This window comes from Catharus ustulatus, chromosome 1 (assembly GCF_009819885.2).
Source record: "Catharus ustulatus isolate bCatUst1 chromosome 1, bCatUst1.pri.v2, whole genome shotgun sequence".
Lineage (NCBI taxonomy): Eukaryota > Metazoa > Chordata > Aves > Passeriformes > Turdidae > Catharus > Catharus ustulatus.
Window position 1 is genome coordinate 36,516,970 of NC_046221.1, and position 21,342 is coordinate 36,538,311.

The 21,342-nt window shown below is 37.4% G+C and overlaps 1 protein-coding gene across 4 annotated transcripts in view; it reads right to left on the minus strand.

The window, feature by feature from the left end:
* Positions 1–21,342, minus strand: part of ANKRD28 (ankyrin repeat domain 28) — a 122,271-nt gene that overhangs the window by 23,121 nt on the left and 77,808 nt on the right. For all 4 annotated transcript variants that reach the window (XR_004417215.2, XM_033053583.2, XM_033053574.2 and 1 more), the window contains exons 4-12: positions 20,102–20,172; positions 17,101–17,301; positions 16,368–16,455; positions 12,384–12,526; positions 11,101–11,313; positions 4,323–4,401; positions 3,775–3,889; positions 3,277–3,359; positions 889–952 (exon numbers count right to left, since the gene is read on the minus strand). Coding sequence is in view for 3 of the 4 variants with exons in the window: in XM_033053583.2 (XP_032909474.1) it covers positions 889–952; positions 3,277–3,359; positions 3,775–3,889; positions 4,323–4,401; positions 11,101–11,313; positions 12,384–12,526; positions 16,368–16,455; positions 17,101–17,301; positions 20,102–20,172 (1,057 nt within the window). In the remaining variant the exon portion in view is untranslated. The remainder of the gene's footprint in view (positions 1–888; positions 953–3,276; positions 3,360–3,774; positions 3,890–4,322; positions 4,402–11,100; positions 11,314–12,383; positions 12,527–16,367; positions 16,456–17,100; positions 17,302–20,101; positions 20,173–21,342) is intronic.

Genomic DNA, 21,342 nt, shown 5'->3' on the forward strand with positions numbered 1-21,342 from the left:
TGTAATCAATTTCCAATAAGATATGTTCATCATAATAGATGTACTATATTGTTTATTGTATAAACACTGTTTTTGGTAACTTTCCTAAACTGGAGATGAGTGAGGGAATGTGTCATAAATTATTTGGTTTTTATACGAAAAAATAGCATTTTAACCTTTATCACTTGACTTGCAACAAGGATGTATCTAGCAAGTACTTTTGACTTAGAATGATTACTTAACAGTATTACTTAAACAACATTCAAACAGAAAAATGAAAATATCAATATCATGGAGTACTTGTGTCCCATAAAGTGTATCATGAAATTTATTACCCAATTCTTCCAGGCAATTTTGAGTAGCTGCTATAGAAAACCTACAATACAATAACAATAATCAATATGGATCACAACTCAAGTGATGAGCAAGTAGTTCTGACTACTTCATCCACCTAAACTCTGGAATTTAATTATTTCTTTTAGTTTATTTAGACTGACCTTTTATTTATGGATTTGGTAAAAAAAAAAATTCCCAAAGTTGCTGCTCTCTATCTCATGTCCCAAAGTGATCTGAGGTAGGCATGCCATCATGAATGCTGTAAATTCTAAAAATTTTATCATCATCCATGGGAGTTAAAAAAAAAAAGAATCAGTTCATCCCCAAACATAAAGCTAAGGTAGGGTTGATGATACTTGGACACTGTACTCCAGCAACAACTTAAGCTGAACAGTTAATTAATTTTTTGTTTGCAGACAGAATCCATCTTGAAATTATTGTCATGATTACATAAGTTCCAAAGGAAGAGGGCAGGAAAAAAAGAGAGGAGATAATAGGAAAAAAAAGAACAAGAATGATCAACAATTGAAAAAGAAACACTGAATATGAAAGCATAAATGCTTTTTTACACACCCTCCAGCTGCAGCTGCATGAAGACAAGTCCTGCCAAAGTCATCTGGTGTGTCAATGTCAAAACCTACAAAGCAAATATTTTGTAAAATCAGTATGTAACATCACCTTTCACAAAACTGCTGTCATTTGCTGTTAAGAGAAATGCTTGTTAAGCAAACTTAACAGTTATTTGCAGAAGAGCACTCAAGCATTAAAAATTATTTCATTTGAAACATGTCCTTGCTATTTACAATGTTTTGAAAAACAGGCATTTAAATAAAACTGAAAGGGGTAAGGTAAAAAAAAAGTAGCTGCACTGAGGCTGTGTTCTTTCTCATTCTATTTACCTGCTAATATTTCCGTGCCATTTACTATTGAATATAAGAGATATGCAGGTTATATGAAAATTTAAGAATATACTAGAATTTATCATTACTGTAGAGAGATTATTAATTTTTGGGATGTCAGGATTATAGGAGTTATAGGAGTTACTTAAATTTTATCCTTGAGTTTAGTGATTTAGTCCCAAAGAAAGAACTTTATTGAGTTGGAGTGATGGCTGCAAATAGCAGTTAATTACAGAGGAGCTCCTTTCAGAACACTGGAGTTTTCTCTTCCCGAAAAGGCTTAGCTGTGGAACTTCAAATCCAAGATCACAAGCTTTAACTGTGTAATTCCACATCTAACCATATATTTTGACAGAAAGATTACTGTTTAAATTGGATTTCAAAGTTACATTTTTGGTTTGAGAAAACTACTATGCTCTCATGAGAGTTTTGCTCTTGTTAATGTAACTTATTTACTAGATCTGCAGCTGAGGCACCTGGGAATGCTGGTTTTTTTTTTCCTTTTAAGAGCTTGTTCAACAACAACAAGACCTGTTATTCAAGAACACTATTATTTCAAGACTGTTTTCCTACTCAATATCCCCTAAAACAGGTTTTGTATGCACCACCATGTTCTTACCCATTTCAATAGCAAACGTTCTAGAGCAAATAATTTAGGAGAGTTTACTAGTTTGGTTTAAGAATAACCTCTGATGCCTTTCCACATCCCTAAGTTGCTGGTCTACCATCACTACTTGAATATCATTCTATACTGGAACAAGGCAGATTGGTGACATTTTGTTAAGATTTGCACATGAATATTAATGAATTCAAAAATCAGAGATCTTTAATTAACACAAAAGAGACATCTCCCAATCCCAAAAGGACATATACTCTGCACATACCAATCCCCACACCAAAAGCACATCCTAAAAACTGTAAGCACTTCCTAATCTTTCTAGCCTGAAGGTTGACTCTTCAAAGTCCTTAACTGCTCCAGGCTAGATTTGTATCCAAGTTTTCTCAGTTTGTGTAAAAGCCACAGAAATCACTTGCAAGTCCTCCATATGATTTCCTTTGCCATACTGAACCTCCAGTAAGGGTACAGAGAGCTCCAGAGCATGTGCAGGAAGGAGAAAAAGCCACTATCCCTCATTTTGAACACACCCAATTGAAATATCGTCAAGTCTTGGACAGTTCTTTCCTGAAGTGAATCCTCACAAGTTTGCCCATGGCAGGACAGTAAATAAAAAGCCTTACCAGTAGGCAGCTTTAGTTATAACCCTCTAGTTCTTCTCCCAGGCTTCCCTAACTAACAATATAAAGCTGGGGAAGCAAGTCTTACTCTTTTCCTCCCCACGTATCTTTTTTCAAAAAACATTAAGTGTCTCCAGGTTAAAACAGAACCATTTAGTTTATTCTTATTCCTCTTCTGTTCCAGAAGCTTCATTTGGATAAATTGACTTTCTCAGAATTGCAATGGTTCAAAGAGCTCAGAATTCACATAAGATTCTGGCCGACAAGAGAACTAATGACCTTCCAAATATCCACATCTTCAGGGAAGAGTCAAACATCAAAAGAAAAGTGCAGTTTGCATTGCATTTGATTAACAACATAATACCAATGCAACAGTTTCTTAATATAGCAGTCCACAGAGTCTTCTGAGCTATTAGGTGCCCAGTACAGGAATAGACAGGAAAAGACTGATCTGTATTAAGCTAAAGACATCATGGAATAGAAATTGGATGCTTCATGAAGTAATAAAAAAACCTATAAATCTTTCTCTTTGAAGTTTCATTATGGTCTAAACCAGTCATCCCACCTCTATGGTCAACTTGAAATTCACAAACACGGTATTAACGAAGTGATAAATACATTATTAAAATTAGGATGAATTGTTAAAAATTTATGTCTGCAAAAGTTTAACTATGGACTGTCCATTAAAAAACAAGTATTGGCCCCAAGGCACTAGCAAACTATAAGGATTTCTAGTATCACTAAATTAGGATTTAATTAAAAGCTATTCTGTGAAATAAAAAATTAAGTACAAAGCACCTTGTAAGAATTTAAAGGAGTATCCTACCTGATGAGAGGAGCTTTCTGCAGCAGTCTGAAAATCCACTTAATGCTGCCAAATGGAGAGGAAACATCCCATGTATACCCCGCCTAAGATACACCATAATCAGGTATCACAGTTTCATTACAATTAAAATAAAACAAACATGATTGTGTGCCAATGTGCATGTGCATGGTGGGTTCAGCAAACCACCTAATTAGAATACTGAGCTAACTTCACATCTTACACACTTCCTTCCAAGCTATCAGCATGCATTATCAGTGCAACAGCCTATTAAAACTTTCAAAGCTTTTACTTCAAATACATTACAGAAAACTCTATTTCTCTTTGTTTTGGTAGAAATTGTGATAGACTGACTAGCTACTGACAAGTACAACACAGAATAATAAACAAAGTATTTCCTATTGCAAGTTGATGATATTAAAAATTGTACTAGTTCTGTTAACCTAATAAATACAGTTCTAAATTATGTCAGTTTGCATTCATGTCAGTAAAGTTACCTACTTTGCAGTGTCAGCACCACTCGTAATCAGAGTGTTGATTAATAGCTCATGGCCATATCTAGCTGCTATGTGCAAAGGGGTATTTCCATTCTTATCTTCACAGTCTATTTCAGCTCCTATAATAAAGAATAATTACTTAGCAAGGGTACATGTAGGCACACAAATACTTTGTTAGAAAAATAGCACTGATGATCATTCAAGCAACATTATTGTCAGTGACTGACTAGTTTGGATTTAAAACCTAATAGATTTCAATAGCAGAGAAAAGCATTTTATTATTGTAACCTTATGGGACAAACTCTACAACTTGGGTTATGGAAAACAAATCTATCTATATATACATATATTTCTGCATACTGAAAAACAAATGGTTCATCAGTGTAACTTATCAAACTTTATAAACAGATATGTCAGACTCCACCACTATTACCGGACACTGGATGGACATGTGTCCAGCATGTCAGACTCAGTATGTTGTTACCAATACCAAAGGATGAAAACATCCAAACTGGAAAGCTGATGACAAAAATACTCCCTCCCCCTTTTTACCATTTTGAATGATGGTTTGGGATCTTGAAAATCTACCATGGATCGCTGTCATGTGCAAAGGTGTTTTCCCATCTTTACTCTGGAAAAGAAAAAAAAAATCCCGTGTTTACTTAGGGCCAGTAACAGCAATTAATCAGAACTGCCAAAAACCCCCCCAAACAACAAAAAGGACATTTCTTCTTTTCTCTCTATACTCCATCCTTTAAATCATTTCTATGCACTTTTGCCATGCAGATGTTGGCAATGACAAGTGCATGACATGGCAAGCTTTTCACAAAAGCTGCCCTTAGTCACTCTTCCAGCTGCAAGTGACAACTCAGGGATGCCCACTCACTCACACTTATGTCCTTAAGATAAAAACTCTCAGGAGGATGATGACAGCACACAATTTCAGAAACAAGCCTATGTAAAACTCCTTCCCTTCCCAAGGCTAAAATAAAACAATATTTAAAGGTTTTTTTCTTGCAAGAAAGTAGCTGTATTTACTAGAGAGGTTTACACAATGTATTATAAGACAACACATTAAAAAGCTCATGTGTTTCCCGGGAATTTTTGTAAAGTGATGGTTGTAAGCAATTTATCATAAACCATGAGTAATCCTACGGTAGAACTATTAAAGCCTACTAGGTACCATAAATTTGAAATGCACATCTTAAATGTGCACTTAGTCATTCACCCAGTAAAGACACCCTTGAAGCAGGCCAACAGTAATGCATAAGGGAACTCCAGTTTTTAACAGCTCAGCCTCAATGCACTTACAAACCTATTTTTCTGTTGCTATTACTTTGGAACAATTTTCCACTTGTACTTATTACAGGTAATGGGAAAGCTTTCCTGCAAATAAAAGTTTCTACACATGCACTCAATAAATTGCAAACATTACACAGAAAATCAAAGGATCCTTTGACAAATGAACATGCATACCACAGCTATGTTCTCAATGATGCCTTTGAAGAGTATGAAATGGTCACAAAATACAAAGTTAAATTAGACAAAGACAGCAGGGAATATATGATATGAACATATGTATTGAAACATCACAAACTGCTCGTCATATGCAAAAGTGTCTTCCCATCTTTAGTCTCCCTCTGGCACCAAACAGACATTGTTCTATGAATGTGATACTGAAAATCTGCTGGAGACTCTTTTAGGGATGGATATGGAATTTTTCATTGTGTCACTGTCCTGAGCAGCACAACAGTGCAATTATGTGAAACACTGTCTTCTCAGACCTAGATTGAAAGAAACAAAATACTTTATATGGAAAGCCCAGTTATCTCCAGATCTTCCAGATTTCTTGGACCATAAATAATAAAAAAGACAGCATCCACATATCCATAGCAGATGCAAATAAACACAGAAAATTGTGTTGAAATCCTCTTGAGGAATTAGACAATCAATTTTAATTATGTCGTTGGAGGCCTTAAGAAAAAGCCAAATAAACACACCATAAGTGACAATTTCCACAGGCAACCTCCATGCTCCAATTTTCTTTCATCTTTCTCCCTACAGTTTAGTTCTTGCCTCTTTACCCAATTATTAACAGCCTCTGTGTTGCTTTCAAACAACTGTTAGACATCTGGTGAGGTTTTTTTCACTCACTTTTATCCTTCTTTAACCTGAAGAATCTATAGAATCTATTATTTTAAAGAGAAATTATCATACAAAATAGGCTTACTGAAGTAACATACGGAAGAATTTCAGGGCTCAGATAAAAGTAGCCTACAGTCCTTCTGGCTTAGACAGGATAAATCTGTATCTCAAAGGAAGGCAAATGAAGAGGAAGAAGATGGAACTGAAAAAGCATAGACTTAATGATGCACTTTACAAAAACATAGGAATAATCTAAGGTGACAATATTAGAAACTGAAGAGCACTGTAGTTAACCGAGAACCCTCACAAGAAAACTTCAGAAAGATCTTGTAAAGAACACCAAAATAAGCTACAGAATAGTTTGCCACTTATAACTGAAAAAACACAGTACAAACAGTAAGAGATTTTTAGATTTACTTTGTTCAAATTTACTTTAAAATGCACTTAACATAGATTTCTAAGACAATGGATTTTCTGAGTGCCTCTCTCAGGTCTAACAGTCTCAGGTTCCTTTCCAGCCATATAACACAACATACAATTGTCTATCAACACATAAACATAAAACAGGTAAAAAATTAAATGAAGACAATTCCCATCCTGAAGCTGAACTGCTAAGTATAGGATTGCATTCAGAGTTCCCTTCTAAGACACTATCGCTAGAAAAGGATATATAGGATCAGAACCAGTAGTCAAACACTTCTTCAAGCAATGAAATATCAAGGCTCTATTAGCAAATCAATATTTCCTGAGATGGCAGGAGATTGGACTACAGAAGCAGGGAGATATCTTCTAAACTTTACTTCCATTTCCTTTTCTTTATGTCTTGAAAGTCTTCTCTCTAAATATCAAGCTAACTACAGCTGTGTGATTTAATTAGATGAGGCAGGATCACAGCACATGACAGGACAGATATGAGCTGTAATAACTTTTGTTGTCTTCACTGAAACTCAGCTAAATGTGGTAATAGGAAAGAAATCACCCAAATCTCCTCTATAACTAGAGAAAATACATCTACATAATACTTAGATCATAGCAAATTTGCTATGAACAGTAATTGCTATCATACAGAAATAATACACAGCACAAGGGTGCTTATTGAGTGATTACTCACATATTAACTGTAGTCATACTACTGAGCTTCACTGAGGGAGAGGAAATGTGGTCTATCATGTCACAGCATTCCTCTGAATGAAATCTCTCCCCTAGCAACAATTCTGATGTTCTTGTACCATCAATGGAAGTAAAAAACTTTTTCTATTTAGGTCACTGAATTTTCAAGCACCAATGAGGTCCATAAAACAATTAATACTGTCCCATTAAATACTCATTTCAATGTGTTCTGCCATGCATGGAAATCCTGAATAGTGAGGAGGGAGTGCTGCAGTAATGAGCAATACTTAATAAGATTCACTGTTCTACAGTGGATACTGACAAGGCTATGAAAACAAATAGGAAATTATGTTCAGAGGTGATAAAAAGCATATAACATATTTCTACTATTCTATTATCTTCTGCTATATAATACCTTCTTGAGATGAGGCCAGCACTCACAGATGCACAAGAACTTCCCCTCTATCTGCCATTTGCTCTCCCCACTAAGTCATCCACAGCAGGAAGCGATTTAATAGGACTGTCTAGTCTGCATCTAGATTACCATCCATATCCACTCTCTTACCTCTGACATCACAGGAACAGTTGCACATGGGAGGAAATGACTGAATCAGCCTATACAAGCAATATAATTATGATGAAAAATAGATCTTATAGCCATTTTAAGAACTACAGTAATTTCATGATTACAAGGATTACAAGCCACACTGTTTCAACTAAAATTTTGCTCCCACACTGGAAACATGGCTTACACTCAGGAGCGGCTAATATGTGAATAATTTTCTGACATTTCCAACCGTGGAAGTGCAACCTGAGGTGCCAAGTTGAGCAACCTGCCAGCAAAAACCGGCTTTATGCGATTGTTATAAATTGGTTACTATGTTGCGTGGCGGGTGGAGCCGGGCTCCGTGCAGGCAGCGCAGGGGCGGGGGGGAAGGTGGGGGACTCCTCCTTCAGGCAGCGCAGCGGGGGGGAGAGACGAGGGGCTCCCTCCTTCAAGCAGTACAGCCTGGGAGAGGCGAGGGAGCTCCCTCCTTCAGGCAGCGCAACCCGGGAGAGGCGGGGGGCTCCCTCCTGCTAGCCCCATGGCTTGGGGGGAGGCGGGGGGGTGCTCCTTCCCCTTCTGCCGCCACCGCCGTGGGTGCCAGCGGGCTCCATCCCTGCCTCCCACCACTGCCGCGGGTGCTGGCAGGCTCCGTGCCCCCCTGCCACCGCAGCGCAGCGCCGGGCCAGGGCGAGTGAGCCCAGCAGCGACAGCGGCTGGCCCCGAACAGCCCCGCCGAGCAGCAGCGCCGAGCTGGGCCACCTGGCCCCGTCGGCAGCCCCGAGCCCTCACGGCCTGAGCCGAGCCAGTAAACCCCGTCATCCCGCAATTCTGTTACTATTTGGCAACTTTTTTGCACACGGGTCCTCCCTGCGAACGACAGAGTGGTTTATAATCGGGTGCGGTTTGTGTATGGACAAAGTCAGTGCAGCTTGTAATCGTGAAATTACTGTACTTTGAACTCCAGCCTCAGTATTTGGAAAATGAACAGTCTTGGTTTCAATAAATATTTAGTAAGAACACCCTAATTGCATCTCATTTTAAATCCAGAATTCATTCTTAGTTACACAACATATTCTATTTTTTTTTAGGGATTGCTCTCCTGATTAAATACAAGATTTATCTTTATAGGCCTTTCCAGGGAAGTAGAAGTTGACTTAGAAATTATTTTCTTTTGCCTCAGTTCTTGCAGTTTTCCACAGTGCAAGTGCTAAGTTTTCATATGCAAAGTAAGGTTGTTCACACCTTCAGGTATAAACTTACAGGCCAAATTCAGTCATACTGGTAAAAATCCACAGAAATGCTACTAACAGAATTACAACAGAAACACTCTGATGAGGAAACCAGGCATAAATGCTGTTCTCAAGTCATAATTGCTTAAATCCCTACACAGCCCTACTCAATTTTGCCCTTAAGAATTTCATTACATACAAAATCAACACATTTTAATTACAACCAACCCATGGCTAAAGCTGTTTCTGAAACTAAGCCCTGTCCACTTCTTTATTCCACATCAAAATATGCACAAAATCACAAAACCTTGCAGCCTTGCAGCCCAGTAATTCTTGTCTTGTTAATATTTGTCATTGCATCACAGAAGAGTTTGGGTTCAAAGGGACCTTAAAGATCATCTGGTTCCAACCCTTCTAGCATGGGTAGGGTTCCACTTGACTAAGTAGCTCAAAGCCCCACCCAACCTGGCATCGAACACTTTCAGGGATGGGGCATCCACAGCTTCTCCAGACAACCTGTTCCCATGTCTCACTACCCTCACAGTAAAGAATTTCTTACCAATATCTAATCTAATCCTACCCTCAAAGTCTGAAGCCATTTCCTCATGTCCTATAACTCCATGCCCTTGCACAAAGTCCTCCTCCAGTTCTCCCATAGGCCCCCTTCAGGTACTGGAAGGTGCTATAAGCTCTCCTTCATTCTTATTTGTATGAGTAATACACAAAAAGAATCATTAGTATATTTAACACAGTGGGATTATTTTCATGGCAGACCACACTTTACTGAAAAATTATGTTTCAAGAATGTAGGACAAAAGTCAGCCAGCCCTGCAACACTGAACACTCAGTCATATGCACCCTGGGACATTATGCAGAGCAGCAAGCTGGCAACAAAAATAAATGGACTGTGACCTGGATATTTTAGGACAAGTTGGCAATAAACCCTATAACACAGCTCCTTACTTCTGCAGGGCACTTGGTGATGAATTTTTCCACAACTGAGTTACGTACATTTTCATTAAATGAGCTGCAAGTCTAAATATATGTAACAGTGAGCAGGAACATACGTTGAAGATTTTTCCACATCAAAGAGCTTATTTTTAAACTACTCCTAAATTTTCAGTTGGCTATGAGTTTTGTACAAACCATAGATATAAAATTGTATTTTGGAATTAGCTAGCTGACAATCAGCTTGAATCACTGTAAAAAATCACTGCCTTACATGAACACAAACCACAAGATTTTTAACAGAAATGTCAGCTACTTTAACATTAACCTCCTGCACAGATTGTGCTGAAATCCAAGCATAAACCTATTAAGCAGATTTCTTTTCCATTTATTTTTTCAAGAAATTAAGCAACAGATAATTCTCTTCATACTACAGTTCAGGCCATCAGACATTTTGTCATAAGGAACACTTGGACTCTTCATTCCATATACCCATTTCCCACTTCTCTCAGTCTAAAACCTGGCAAGACACCAGATATTGCCACTAAATATTTCTGAACATAGTTAAGTTTTCATTACTAGAGTAAAAATCAACATAATACAAACCAGAAGGTCTTACATCTTTCTCACACATCTCAAGACCTTATCCTACACACTGGAAAAGAAAATAGAAGATATAGGTTTAACTTCTACTTTCAACAAGGTTGGATTCTAAGGAATATTTTGTAGTCAAAGTCTTGTGTTCAGAGATGTAAAATGTACATTGACTCTGCTCACACAATTTTTCAGGAGTAATTAAAACACCAGCTGTTTAAGACTCTCCATTGGCCTGATTTTTTGTATTTGTATTTTTAACACACTCTTCCCAAATCTCCCTGACTGATTAGATTCTAAGATCATATATTATCACCTCTTCAACTGCTCCAGCAATCAGCCAGGTCATACACATTTCCCTGAAATATCCTTGATTTTCCTCACATTACTTATTTATAAGAAAAACATATACTTTTGCAATTTTTTTTCAAATTATTTGCTCTTACTTATATGGCTAGACTAGGGAAAACAAAGCATACAGGATTCTGACATTTAAATGTAATTGAGATTGACCAGAAAATACTGTCATTTTTCTTCATCCTTTTGGGCTATATAATACATCCATTGAGATTTCCAAACCCAGATCAAGTTTCTTGAGGCATACTGGCTCACTTCTACCATAGTACTTTTCAAACAAATGCTACATCCATGAGTGGGAACCTCTCCATGTCATTAAAACAAGAATTTTTGAAAACACTATCTCTGATAAAGATGTATAGCATTTTGAAGTGTGAATGGATGGCTTTGATACACCTACCTTTATATTTACATCTGCTCCATTGCAGACCAAGAGCTCTAAACACAATGCTCCATGTGTTGACGCAGCAGCAAAGTGCAAAGGTGTAAACCCCTTCTCATTCACTTGATTGACATTAGCACCACAGTCTATGAGTTCATTCACTACAACATCTTGCCCATTGTAACAAGCTACATGGAGAGGAGTATTTCCATAGGCATTTGGCTCATTCATCTATAAGAGAAAAAAACCCCCAAGATTATTTAGTAGGCAAAAAGCTGTACTTAATGCAGCATTTAAATCTAACAAAATAAAAATCTCATGTCATGAGATTATGTTTTGGAACTCTTCAAAACAAGAAATTAAAAGCAAGTTTTGGATATAGCATTGTGATTGAGATCTGTGTCCTGGGGAAGAGTATGATTGCTTTACAAGTGAGCCAACCTCCTCCAATTGTCTCCACACCAGTTTCCTGTATGCAACTTAAGAGAACCCACACATGCCAAAAATATCAACAGTGGCAATTTGCACAGATGCTACACGCAAAGCATAGCACAGACCTCTATAAAAGCAGCATTGCAAGTTTTCATTAAAAACAGAGGTCAAAGAGCCTTTTTTGTGTGTGTGTGTGTGTGTGCACATATAGAAACAGAATTTCTTGCACACAACATGACACTGAATTCTGATCTACTTCTCAATAATAGAGCTTGAGTTGCGATCTCCAGCCTTGCAAGACTGATTCACAATGTAGGTATCTTACACAGTTTCACAGTTCAATGTTAACACACTTTCTACAGGCAGGTACTGTAGAACCTTTTAATTTATTTTGCAGTATTAATATGGTCTCACTGCACTATTGAAGTTTCTCTAAATTTTTAGTATTATCTAAAATTTACATAATGTAGGAAATTCAGTTTCATGTATATTTTACCAAGTGAGGCAAAAAGCATTTAATTTCCTGCACTTCAAAAATTATTGTGTGGCAAAGCCAGGATCAGAATTCCTATTTCCTGGCTTCCAGTCCAATGAATTAAAAGCAAGAAATATCAAACAAACAAAAAGCTCTACTAAATATACATTTATTTTTACATTATTGTGCAAAATCTGCAAGGCTCTTAAGGAGGTTTTCTTTTAATGCAGAAATGAGGGTTTATAAAAGAAAAAGTAGCATTTTCAGAGATCTCCCTTCACACACTTTCACCATATCCTAATGTGTCCCTAAATAAACAGTGTGCTACAGTACTAACAAGAGCATTTAAAAAAAATTTAAAAAATATTTCCTATTTAATTTTGTTTTTCCTTACATCAACTCCAAGATCCAGAAGATATTTGACTACACTAATCATCCCACTAGATGCTGCAGCATGTAAGGGTGTATATGATTTCTTGTCTTTACATGTCACTTCAGCTGTATGGGTCACGAGCAATTTCACAACTTCAATATGACCTAAAAGAATAAAGACAAATAAAATGAAGCACCATATTTTATTAACCAATACAGGTTCGCAAACTTAATTCTACAACTGTTATAACACGATCAAGACATTATTCCTTTGGCCCTAACAAGGAAAACAAATAATTATTCTTGTTTTCTAATCCTATCATGAACTATAAAAGGAACATAAAATAATCATTTCCACAAACCCCACCCAACAATCATAGCATTTATGCTGTAAAAATAAATTTGTTTACTCAAAACACAATCCTGTGTTCTGCTTAAAAAGAACAGGGTTTTTTTGAAGACTTGAGAACTAGAGAAGCAAGTAATTTGTGATTATTAAATATTTACCAAAAACTTACATTAACAACTTGAGAGACAATGAGACTATCAATGTTCCACTGTCACCCCAATTCCATTAATACTTTTCAATCACAGGCAGAAACTTTGAAAAATTGACGCAAACACAAAAAGAAGAAAATATTCTACTTTTACATTAAAATATATCCCCCCAATCCAACTCCATTTACCCACAGAGCATTTAAAATGTTAAGCCATATCATACAGGATTTAGTAAAGCTGTATTTTCAAGACTGACTCAGATGAGGAACCACAGGCTTTTAAAAGCATCAACTGCTCTCCTAAGACAATGGAAGGAGAGTAAGAGTAAGAATAAGAGTTGGGATAATGAGGAAGGCTTGGCATGGGGGAAGTTCCAGGTGGAAAAGAGAAGAGAGGGCAGGGAGCCCACCCTGAAGTGGCGGGCAGTACTCTCACTGCGAGCTTTGGTTCAGGGACTCCAACACCAACACCTGCGCCTGCTGCTAAGGGCAATGAGCTTTCCCCTCCCATGCCCACATGCTCCTCCTCTGCTTGTAGGCACTTGTGACACTGTCTTTTAAGAAGCCAAGAAAAGGGGGTAACCAAATATCTGTTATTCTTGTTCCATTGTTAATTTAACTGCCAAACAATTCATCACTGAAAGCATGTGGATAGTCATGACAAAGACTGCAGAATAAAGAAATCTATGACCTCAACAGACCACAATACACTCAGTGCTTTACCTTTTTAAATGACCCATACAGACACATGTGAGACTCTTTATTTTACCTTTCAAGTGACACCCTTTCCTTAGTTAAAGAAGTGAGGGGCACACTGAATACATATGTTTATACTTATTCAGTCAGACATCTAAGTAGAAAGTATCAAATCCAGCTTTCACTTTAGGTGCTTCACAAAGAGTGTGGGTCTTTGCTTTTTAAGCAGTTAAGAGAATTTGCAAAAGTTTGAGTAAGAAGTACCTACCCAAAGGAGTACAGACAAAGCTATTTTCATAAACATTCAGACACTGTGATACTTATTTTATGCTGTGTACTCAGCAGCACACAAAACGCTATTTCATCTAGCTATACCAGCCAAAACCGTAAGTCTTTACCAGTATGATGTGAATTGCTGCAATAATACTTCACTTCTTAATTACCTCAGCATAGTAGGAAAGAAGGGAAAGGGAAATGCAAACACAATACTCATCTTTTGACCCAAATACAATGGGGACAAGAATTAAAACAAGCCCTACAGGAGAGACAGCAGTACAGAAGATATAGAAAGCAGTGAAAGGAGTAGAGACATTGAACAGAACAGTAGCAGAAAAACTTTCAAAGAGAAGATAAAAAGCCAAAAAAACCCCTGACCTGAACTGAAAAGGCAAGCAGCGATCAGTGGAAGACTCTCAAACAGAAGAGCAAGGTACTTGATGTGAGAAGTGCTGCAGAAACATCCCGGTGCACCAGTGAGGGCAACACCAGCACACAGGATTGCAAATCCATTTCAGTCACAGCTTTGCAGCTGGACAGCAATGGAGCCGGGTGAAAAGCAGGAAGGAAGCAAAACAATGGATATAACCCTAGAAAGTTATTTATAGTAGAGTGACGAAAAGCATGACTTCTTTATTTTATGGTCAGTTTTACACGGTGGAAAAGTTTTTAAGGTTTTCTCCAAACAATTGGAGCAATGTACAATGGCTCTAAATTGTGAGAGAAAATGTCATAATTATTTTTACTTTAATTGAAGACTTTCAAAAGCTTTTTCTTCTCTATTGTCTACAAGGAAATTTGGGTAGATTGACATCAGTCACATTACATTTTTCCTGCCCAAACTGTTCATTAAGAGAGTTCCCTGTAAATAGTCTACAAAATAGCACTGACTTAAATTGGAATAAATGTAGTTTATCTGCAAAACAGAAGAATTCTCATGTAGGCAAGCACAAGACAGAAGATGTCTCTGGCCTCTCATTAACACTTGTCAGTTCTCTGAAATTTCACGTACAAGTTGCATTCAACAAAAATTTGCAAATAATCTCATTCAATAGGGTGGCTGGACAGACTGCCATAGACATTTCTTTGCAGATATCAGCACATTAAAAACACTAATGCAAAATATTGAAAGAACATTAGATCAATAATGAAGTCTGTTCTTAACTTCCAGAGTTTTAAGTACTGGTATCAATACTTGAAGTGCAATCTCACTCAGCTTCAAATATTAAATTAAGAGCATTATTGCTGTGACGATCACTTTGTAATTGAATGGCACATTCAATTCTTCCCAAGTCTGATAAAAGGAAAGGAAGAACACTACTCTGACAGTATTTCCAGGGCATTGATCAGAACCATGAGGACAATAATTATCCTGGCATAAGAATGGTGAAGCAAGAACTTGTAGTTTCAGAGATTACATATTCTTCGAAAATACAATCCCTAAGGATGATGTAATGAACCTCTTTTTCAGGTGCCCCTTTTATTAACTGCTTACTTTTCATTTAGCATTTCTGCAAAACTTTTCATCTGTGACTAGACTTGGTGATGGAAGAACATAGCTCCTCCTTTTTAAAGGACAAAACTACAGTAATTTCACGAATACAAACTGCACTGAGTATAAGCCACATCTCTGGGTGTTGGCAAATATTTCGTTTTTTTGTCCATAAATAAGCCGCACCTTAGTATAAGCCGCTCTGTCGTTTGCAGCGAGGACCCACGTGCAACAAAGTTGCCAATTAGTAACAGAACCGCGGCAGGGCGGGGTTTACTGGCTCGGCTCGGGCTGTGCAGGCTCGGCCCGCTCGGGGCTGCCAACGGGGCCAGGTGGCCGAGCCCGGTGCTGCCACTCGGGGCCGGTCGCTGCCTCTGGGCTCGCTCGCCCTGGTCCGGCGCTGCCCCGTGGTGGCAGGTAGGGACGGAGTCCCCCCCGCTCCCGCAGCGGCGGAGGCGGGTGGGGACGGAGCACCCCGCTGCCTCCCTGAGCCGCGGTGATGGCGGCACGGGGCCCCCCCGTCTCTCCCCCGGCTGCAGCAGAGGAGGGAAGGAGAGAGCTCTCCCTCCTCTCTCCCCGCCCGCCCCGTGCTGCCTGCAGGGAGCCAGGCTCCACCCATGGCGCAACAGAGTAACAATTTGTAACAACTGAGAAATGCCGGCTTTTACTGGCCAGTTGCTCGACTCGGCACCCTGGATGGCACTTCTGGGGTTGAAAATGTTAGAAAATTATTCACATATTAGCTGCTCCTGAGTATAAGCCGCATTTCCAGTTTGGGAGCAAAATCTTAGTCAAAATGGTGCGGCTTGTATTCGTGAAATTACTGTACTTATCTTACTTTTCTTTTTCCAACAATTTGATTTTCCTCACCACAAAATAGACACTTACAAGGCAATTTGAGCTATACTATTAATGTTTTTTTAGCAGACACAGATGACCTCAATGCTTACAATGAAAATATTTTTTTCCTAAAAATATGTCAAACCACTAACATAAGATGATTTTTTTATTACTACAGTATTAGCTAACTGAAATATGTACATACCCATATATGCTGCCCAATGTATAGCTCGTCTGTCTTTCTTGTCAAATGCATTAATATTGGCCCCTCTAGACAACAGTAAGCTGACCATCTGAGATAAAGAAAAAGAACAGAAATCTTCTATTCATGATGGAAAAAACTTTGCTTCAACAGAGAAAGCCATGGAAGAAAGCAAACATTTATGTGTTTTCAGAGGATTTAAATGTGTTGGGTTTTGAATATTCCCCAAGTTTTAAAAAACTGGCTGTCACAATGAAGTAACTGTAAGGAACACAAAACTTGATGTCAACAGAAAAACTTCTCAGTTAAATATTGCAAAGCCATGAAATCTTTTAAATCTTCAGGTTATTACTAAGGGACTAATGAGTCAGAGCTTATTACATATTCCCTCTAAATTTCATTCACAACATACTCACTATGTTTGCTATTCACTGAACAGAAAAATATCCTGGCTTTTCCATTTTGAATTTACCTGTTAGTAATTTAACTCGACATATTTGCTTCTGTCACAAGAAAAGTGAACACTTTCAGTGTATAAACTTTCAATTAAATGATGTAACATTTATTTTCCACAACTTTTCTGCATAGAGATACATATGGAAAACAAATTAAAATACAAAATAGGGGTTGAGGATTTTTGAGGGAATGGGGGAGCAATGGTTTTAAACTCAAAAATGGAACACCAAAAACATGAGGGACAGAGTGATGAGTGGAAGACAAGAAAATCAACTTTTACCTCAACGTGTCCACTGAAGGCTGCATGATGCAATGCAGTTCTGCCTGCTCGATCAGACACATTTACATTGCTTAGGAGAGGCACCAAAGCTTCAGCGCACTTCACAGCTTTGTTTGCAGCTGCTATGTGTAGGGGTGTCTGCCAGTTTTTATCACGAGCATTGACATCTGCTGAATGCTTTAACAACACCTGAACAGCATCCTGGAAGCATTTAGGAAAAAAACCAAGATCAGAAATGACAGACTCGGATTTACAGTGGAAAACAACTCTCTACAATTTGCTCATTTGCAAACTTAATCTTTGGGACACTTTAGGATCTGTACTTTATTGTCAATTCAAACTTGTGGATATTCTCAAGGAAGTGAATAATTTAACCAAATCAACCATTTCCAGGACTTCTATCCAGTTCTTTAAGCCAAATGAAAAAATGTTTTGTCATCACAACTGATTTCCAAAGTTTAATAAGCCATTCTAGGATTTCTTCTGTTAGTGGAATCCTTAGCAAAGGTTAGTGAAGTACTATGAACTGATAATGAATTTCCATCAATTTGCCAAGCAGATTGGCCAAGTTGACAAACAGCAAAGCCGAGATTTTTAAATGTACATTTAGAGAACCACAAATAAAACAGCGCACAGTCACAAAAATTTTCAACATACACTGTTGCAAAACTCCTGAAAATCGTTTTAAAATATTGCACTGAATTCCATCTCTCAAAATGATTATTCATTTCATTTTGTTAGAAGTACAAGTTGTGAAAATTTGACAAATAAGACTGTAATTCTTAGAGCAAGATAAACAAATCCCATTAAAATATGCGCACACAATTGGAATGCATAAAAAAATAAATGTGTTGGCAGTATCAACATGATGATGAATATTGCATTCTGCATCAGCTGTGTGACCTTCCCACGATTCACTAATTGCTTTTGGTGACTGCCAACTCAGTCACTGAGCACACAAATAATTGATTACCACTTTGAACTTCAAACATGTTACCACAAATTGTTACTGGAGATTCTGAATTACACTGTGGTACAATAGCAAGGTGTATGGGCAGAATGCTAAGTCACTATTGAACCTATTTCTATTAGAATAAATCATATTTAAAATGCTGAAATTATTCATACTGTAAATAAAAAAAATAGGAACAAACACAAAAGTGAAAATACTGCATCACAGGCTTGTAATTTAATGAGAAAATTGAATAGGTCTTCTCTGAGAAACTGAAGCAGATGTAGTACTTTCAAAAACTAATTATCTATTTGTCCTTTTTAACCTAAATATTAAGAAATAGCATATCAGAAGAAGGAAATTTCAGAACAGCTGTTACCCCTTTTGCAGGAGAAAGCACCACAATATTAGTAATGAATCTCATTTTTATGTGCATTTGCATTAATGAATTTCATGACTGAATCTACTTGGAGTTTCTTTTTTTTTCTTTCATTTGCAACATACAGCTGGCACACATAAATAAAAATGTGACTGTCTTGACATGAAGTTGCCTGAACTTGTGCAGCTGACAGCTAAATCCATAACTCCAGCTATTTCTTAAGTTTCAATGTCCTTGTTTAATTGCAGCTTTCCTTACTTCAAGAGTCCGGATGTTTTACTGAAATTATTATCCAGTCTTTCATTACAGCTTTCCATCCAATGCCCCAACCAATATAGGGCTGTCAGCTAGAACACAGTGCCTACTGTATCAGCCTTGTATATGCCCTGTATATGGGCTCCCATGACTCAGTGTGTTTATAAATAGAGAATTCTGACAAGTGTCTATCAAGCATCTGACCAGTTAACTTGTCTTGTTTTCCTTTGACTAATATTTTGTTTAAAACAAACTACGACCATGGTTGCATTTCTCGAAGTTATCACTTAAACCCAATTTGTCTGCAGCACTCCTCTGCCTCTGTAAGCATTACTGATGTGAAGAGCTTTTATTATTTCTCAGCTCTGAAGAATGCAGCATTTGGTGCTTTGGTCAGCTCCCAAAGGAACAACCTAAAAATATCTCAAGAACAAATAGCATTTGGGAATAAGGCGCCCTTGAAGATTCATTTTCAAACACTGTTTTTTTGAATAACATGATCTCTACATAACTTTGCTATTAATGCTAGTGACAAAATACTGCAATTTATCAAGGGAATTCAAAAGAAAAAACTGAAACAAGGCTTGTTTAGATAGCTCATGGATCAAACACTTGAAGTTCAATGCTTGTCAAAATTAAAATATTCAATTCTATCTTCCCAAACAAAAATTTACTAATAAAAACCTTTGTTTGAAACGTACTGAAATGAGCATCAATTTGATTCAGGATCTCAAAGGAGATAGTTTTGCATAAACTCTTCCATATAACAAGCTCAGCATTTCTCTGTTTGTTTTGATCTTTTACAGGCATTTAAATTTTTTATTAGGACAACTGCCACAGAGAAACAATAACCAAGTAATTTCTTGCATTATGATATTCTCACGACTGTATAACTGGTAGACTTCAGAAACAGTCTACATTCCACTTAAAAATTGTAAAGTGATATTCAATACTATTAATTAATGACTTAAAAAAAAAATACACTGGCAGGCCTTTAATAAAGCCATTTATTTCTTCAATGCCTGAACACACAAACATGTAAAGAAATATGAAGTTATGCAAAGACCGTGCTGAAAAAAATTTTAATTCACCTGTACTTGCCTCATGCTGAACCATTCTGGTTACCTTAGGAAAAGTAAACTGGACTTGAGAACACTGCATGCAGACTCCTCTGCTAGGGAAGTCACAGGCAGCAAAGCTGAGAACTCAAAGTTTTAGTTTTCCCCCTTTCTTACTGCTTAAGCAATAGATACACATATATACATACCCTCAAAAGGCCAAAAAAAAACCATTGCAAAAATGTTCTCCAATTCCGAACATTCAGAGTAGCTTCACTTTTGAAAAAATGAACAATGGCCGGAAGATAATTTGAGATGTCTCACTTTAACACAAAGTAGCCAAAATGAGCAACATACCTCGCTACAAGATGCTACAGCTCTATGTAAAGGAGTCAACCATTTGCTGTCTTTGGCATTAACTCTAGCTCCTGCAACAAAAAATAAAAACAACAGAAATTTAAAAGATATTTACAGAATGATTGAAATATTTATAAGAATAGAGACAGAACTATTTATTTATTCTAGTGAAATGAATTTACTTATTCTAGGGACTTCTTCACATTTTTCTTGTAAAAAATGAAAACAAATCTTTTGTCCAGCTGAAGTCAACCCTTCAAGGAAATTCTTTTAACACTATACCAACAAGATTCTTCCACATCAAACATATTTTTACACTAGGTCATCCTCTATAATCTTTTGCCCTTCTAAAGCCACAAAAAAGGCTCCTGTGTAGGAAAGATGAACTCCTTGCCTTCACACAGCAACAAAAATCTCCGTTTCCCATTACAATTGAAATTCTCCATGAAAATATAGAAAGAGGCTGCATTTACTCTCCATGCCTACAGCTTCCTGGTGGTTGCCATGTCTGATGGTACATAGAATGAGGATGATTCTTCTACTGGGATTTACTTTGGGAACAAATTGTCACTACTCCAGCAGGTCACCTAGCCCACCCCAGGACATCCTGGTCCTCCCTTCATGAGAGAGACTAACAGCCACATCTCTCTACTTCTAAAAGCACACTCAAGGAACAGCTGTCTCTGACCCCAGGAAATAAAGCTGCACAAACATCTCCAAGGCACACAAGCCTGAGTTTGGATTTTAATTTTTTTCTTAATAATAAAAGGAAAGAAGGATTTGGGAACTTCTTTCCCCTGAAGGAAGCAGCTGAACTACAACTTAACTTCCAGTGAACTCCAACGAACAGGAAAACCTAATAATTAAATTTAATAATTTAATCTCTTACTGTTACACACACATATATAGAACCTTGTAGGATATTTATACCCTGATTGGAAACTTACCCAAAAACTTATCTTTATTGCAAAACTTCTACAGAGATAGTTTAGACAAAATCCTACATTTTTGAAAAAAAGATTTCGGAAATACTCTTGGAAAGAATCACACAGTAACATTTATGCTACATGACCAGAGCTGATTAACATCTCAAGTTAAAAATAATACTGGTATGTCAGAACCAACTGCAGTTTTCTCTATGCAAAGAACAGAACAGTATGAAAGGCCAGTAAGACACAAGATGCCAAAAAAAGTGGCTGGTCAAGTCATGATATTCATCTGACAGACCGGGTATTTTGATC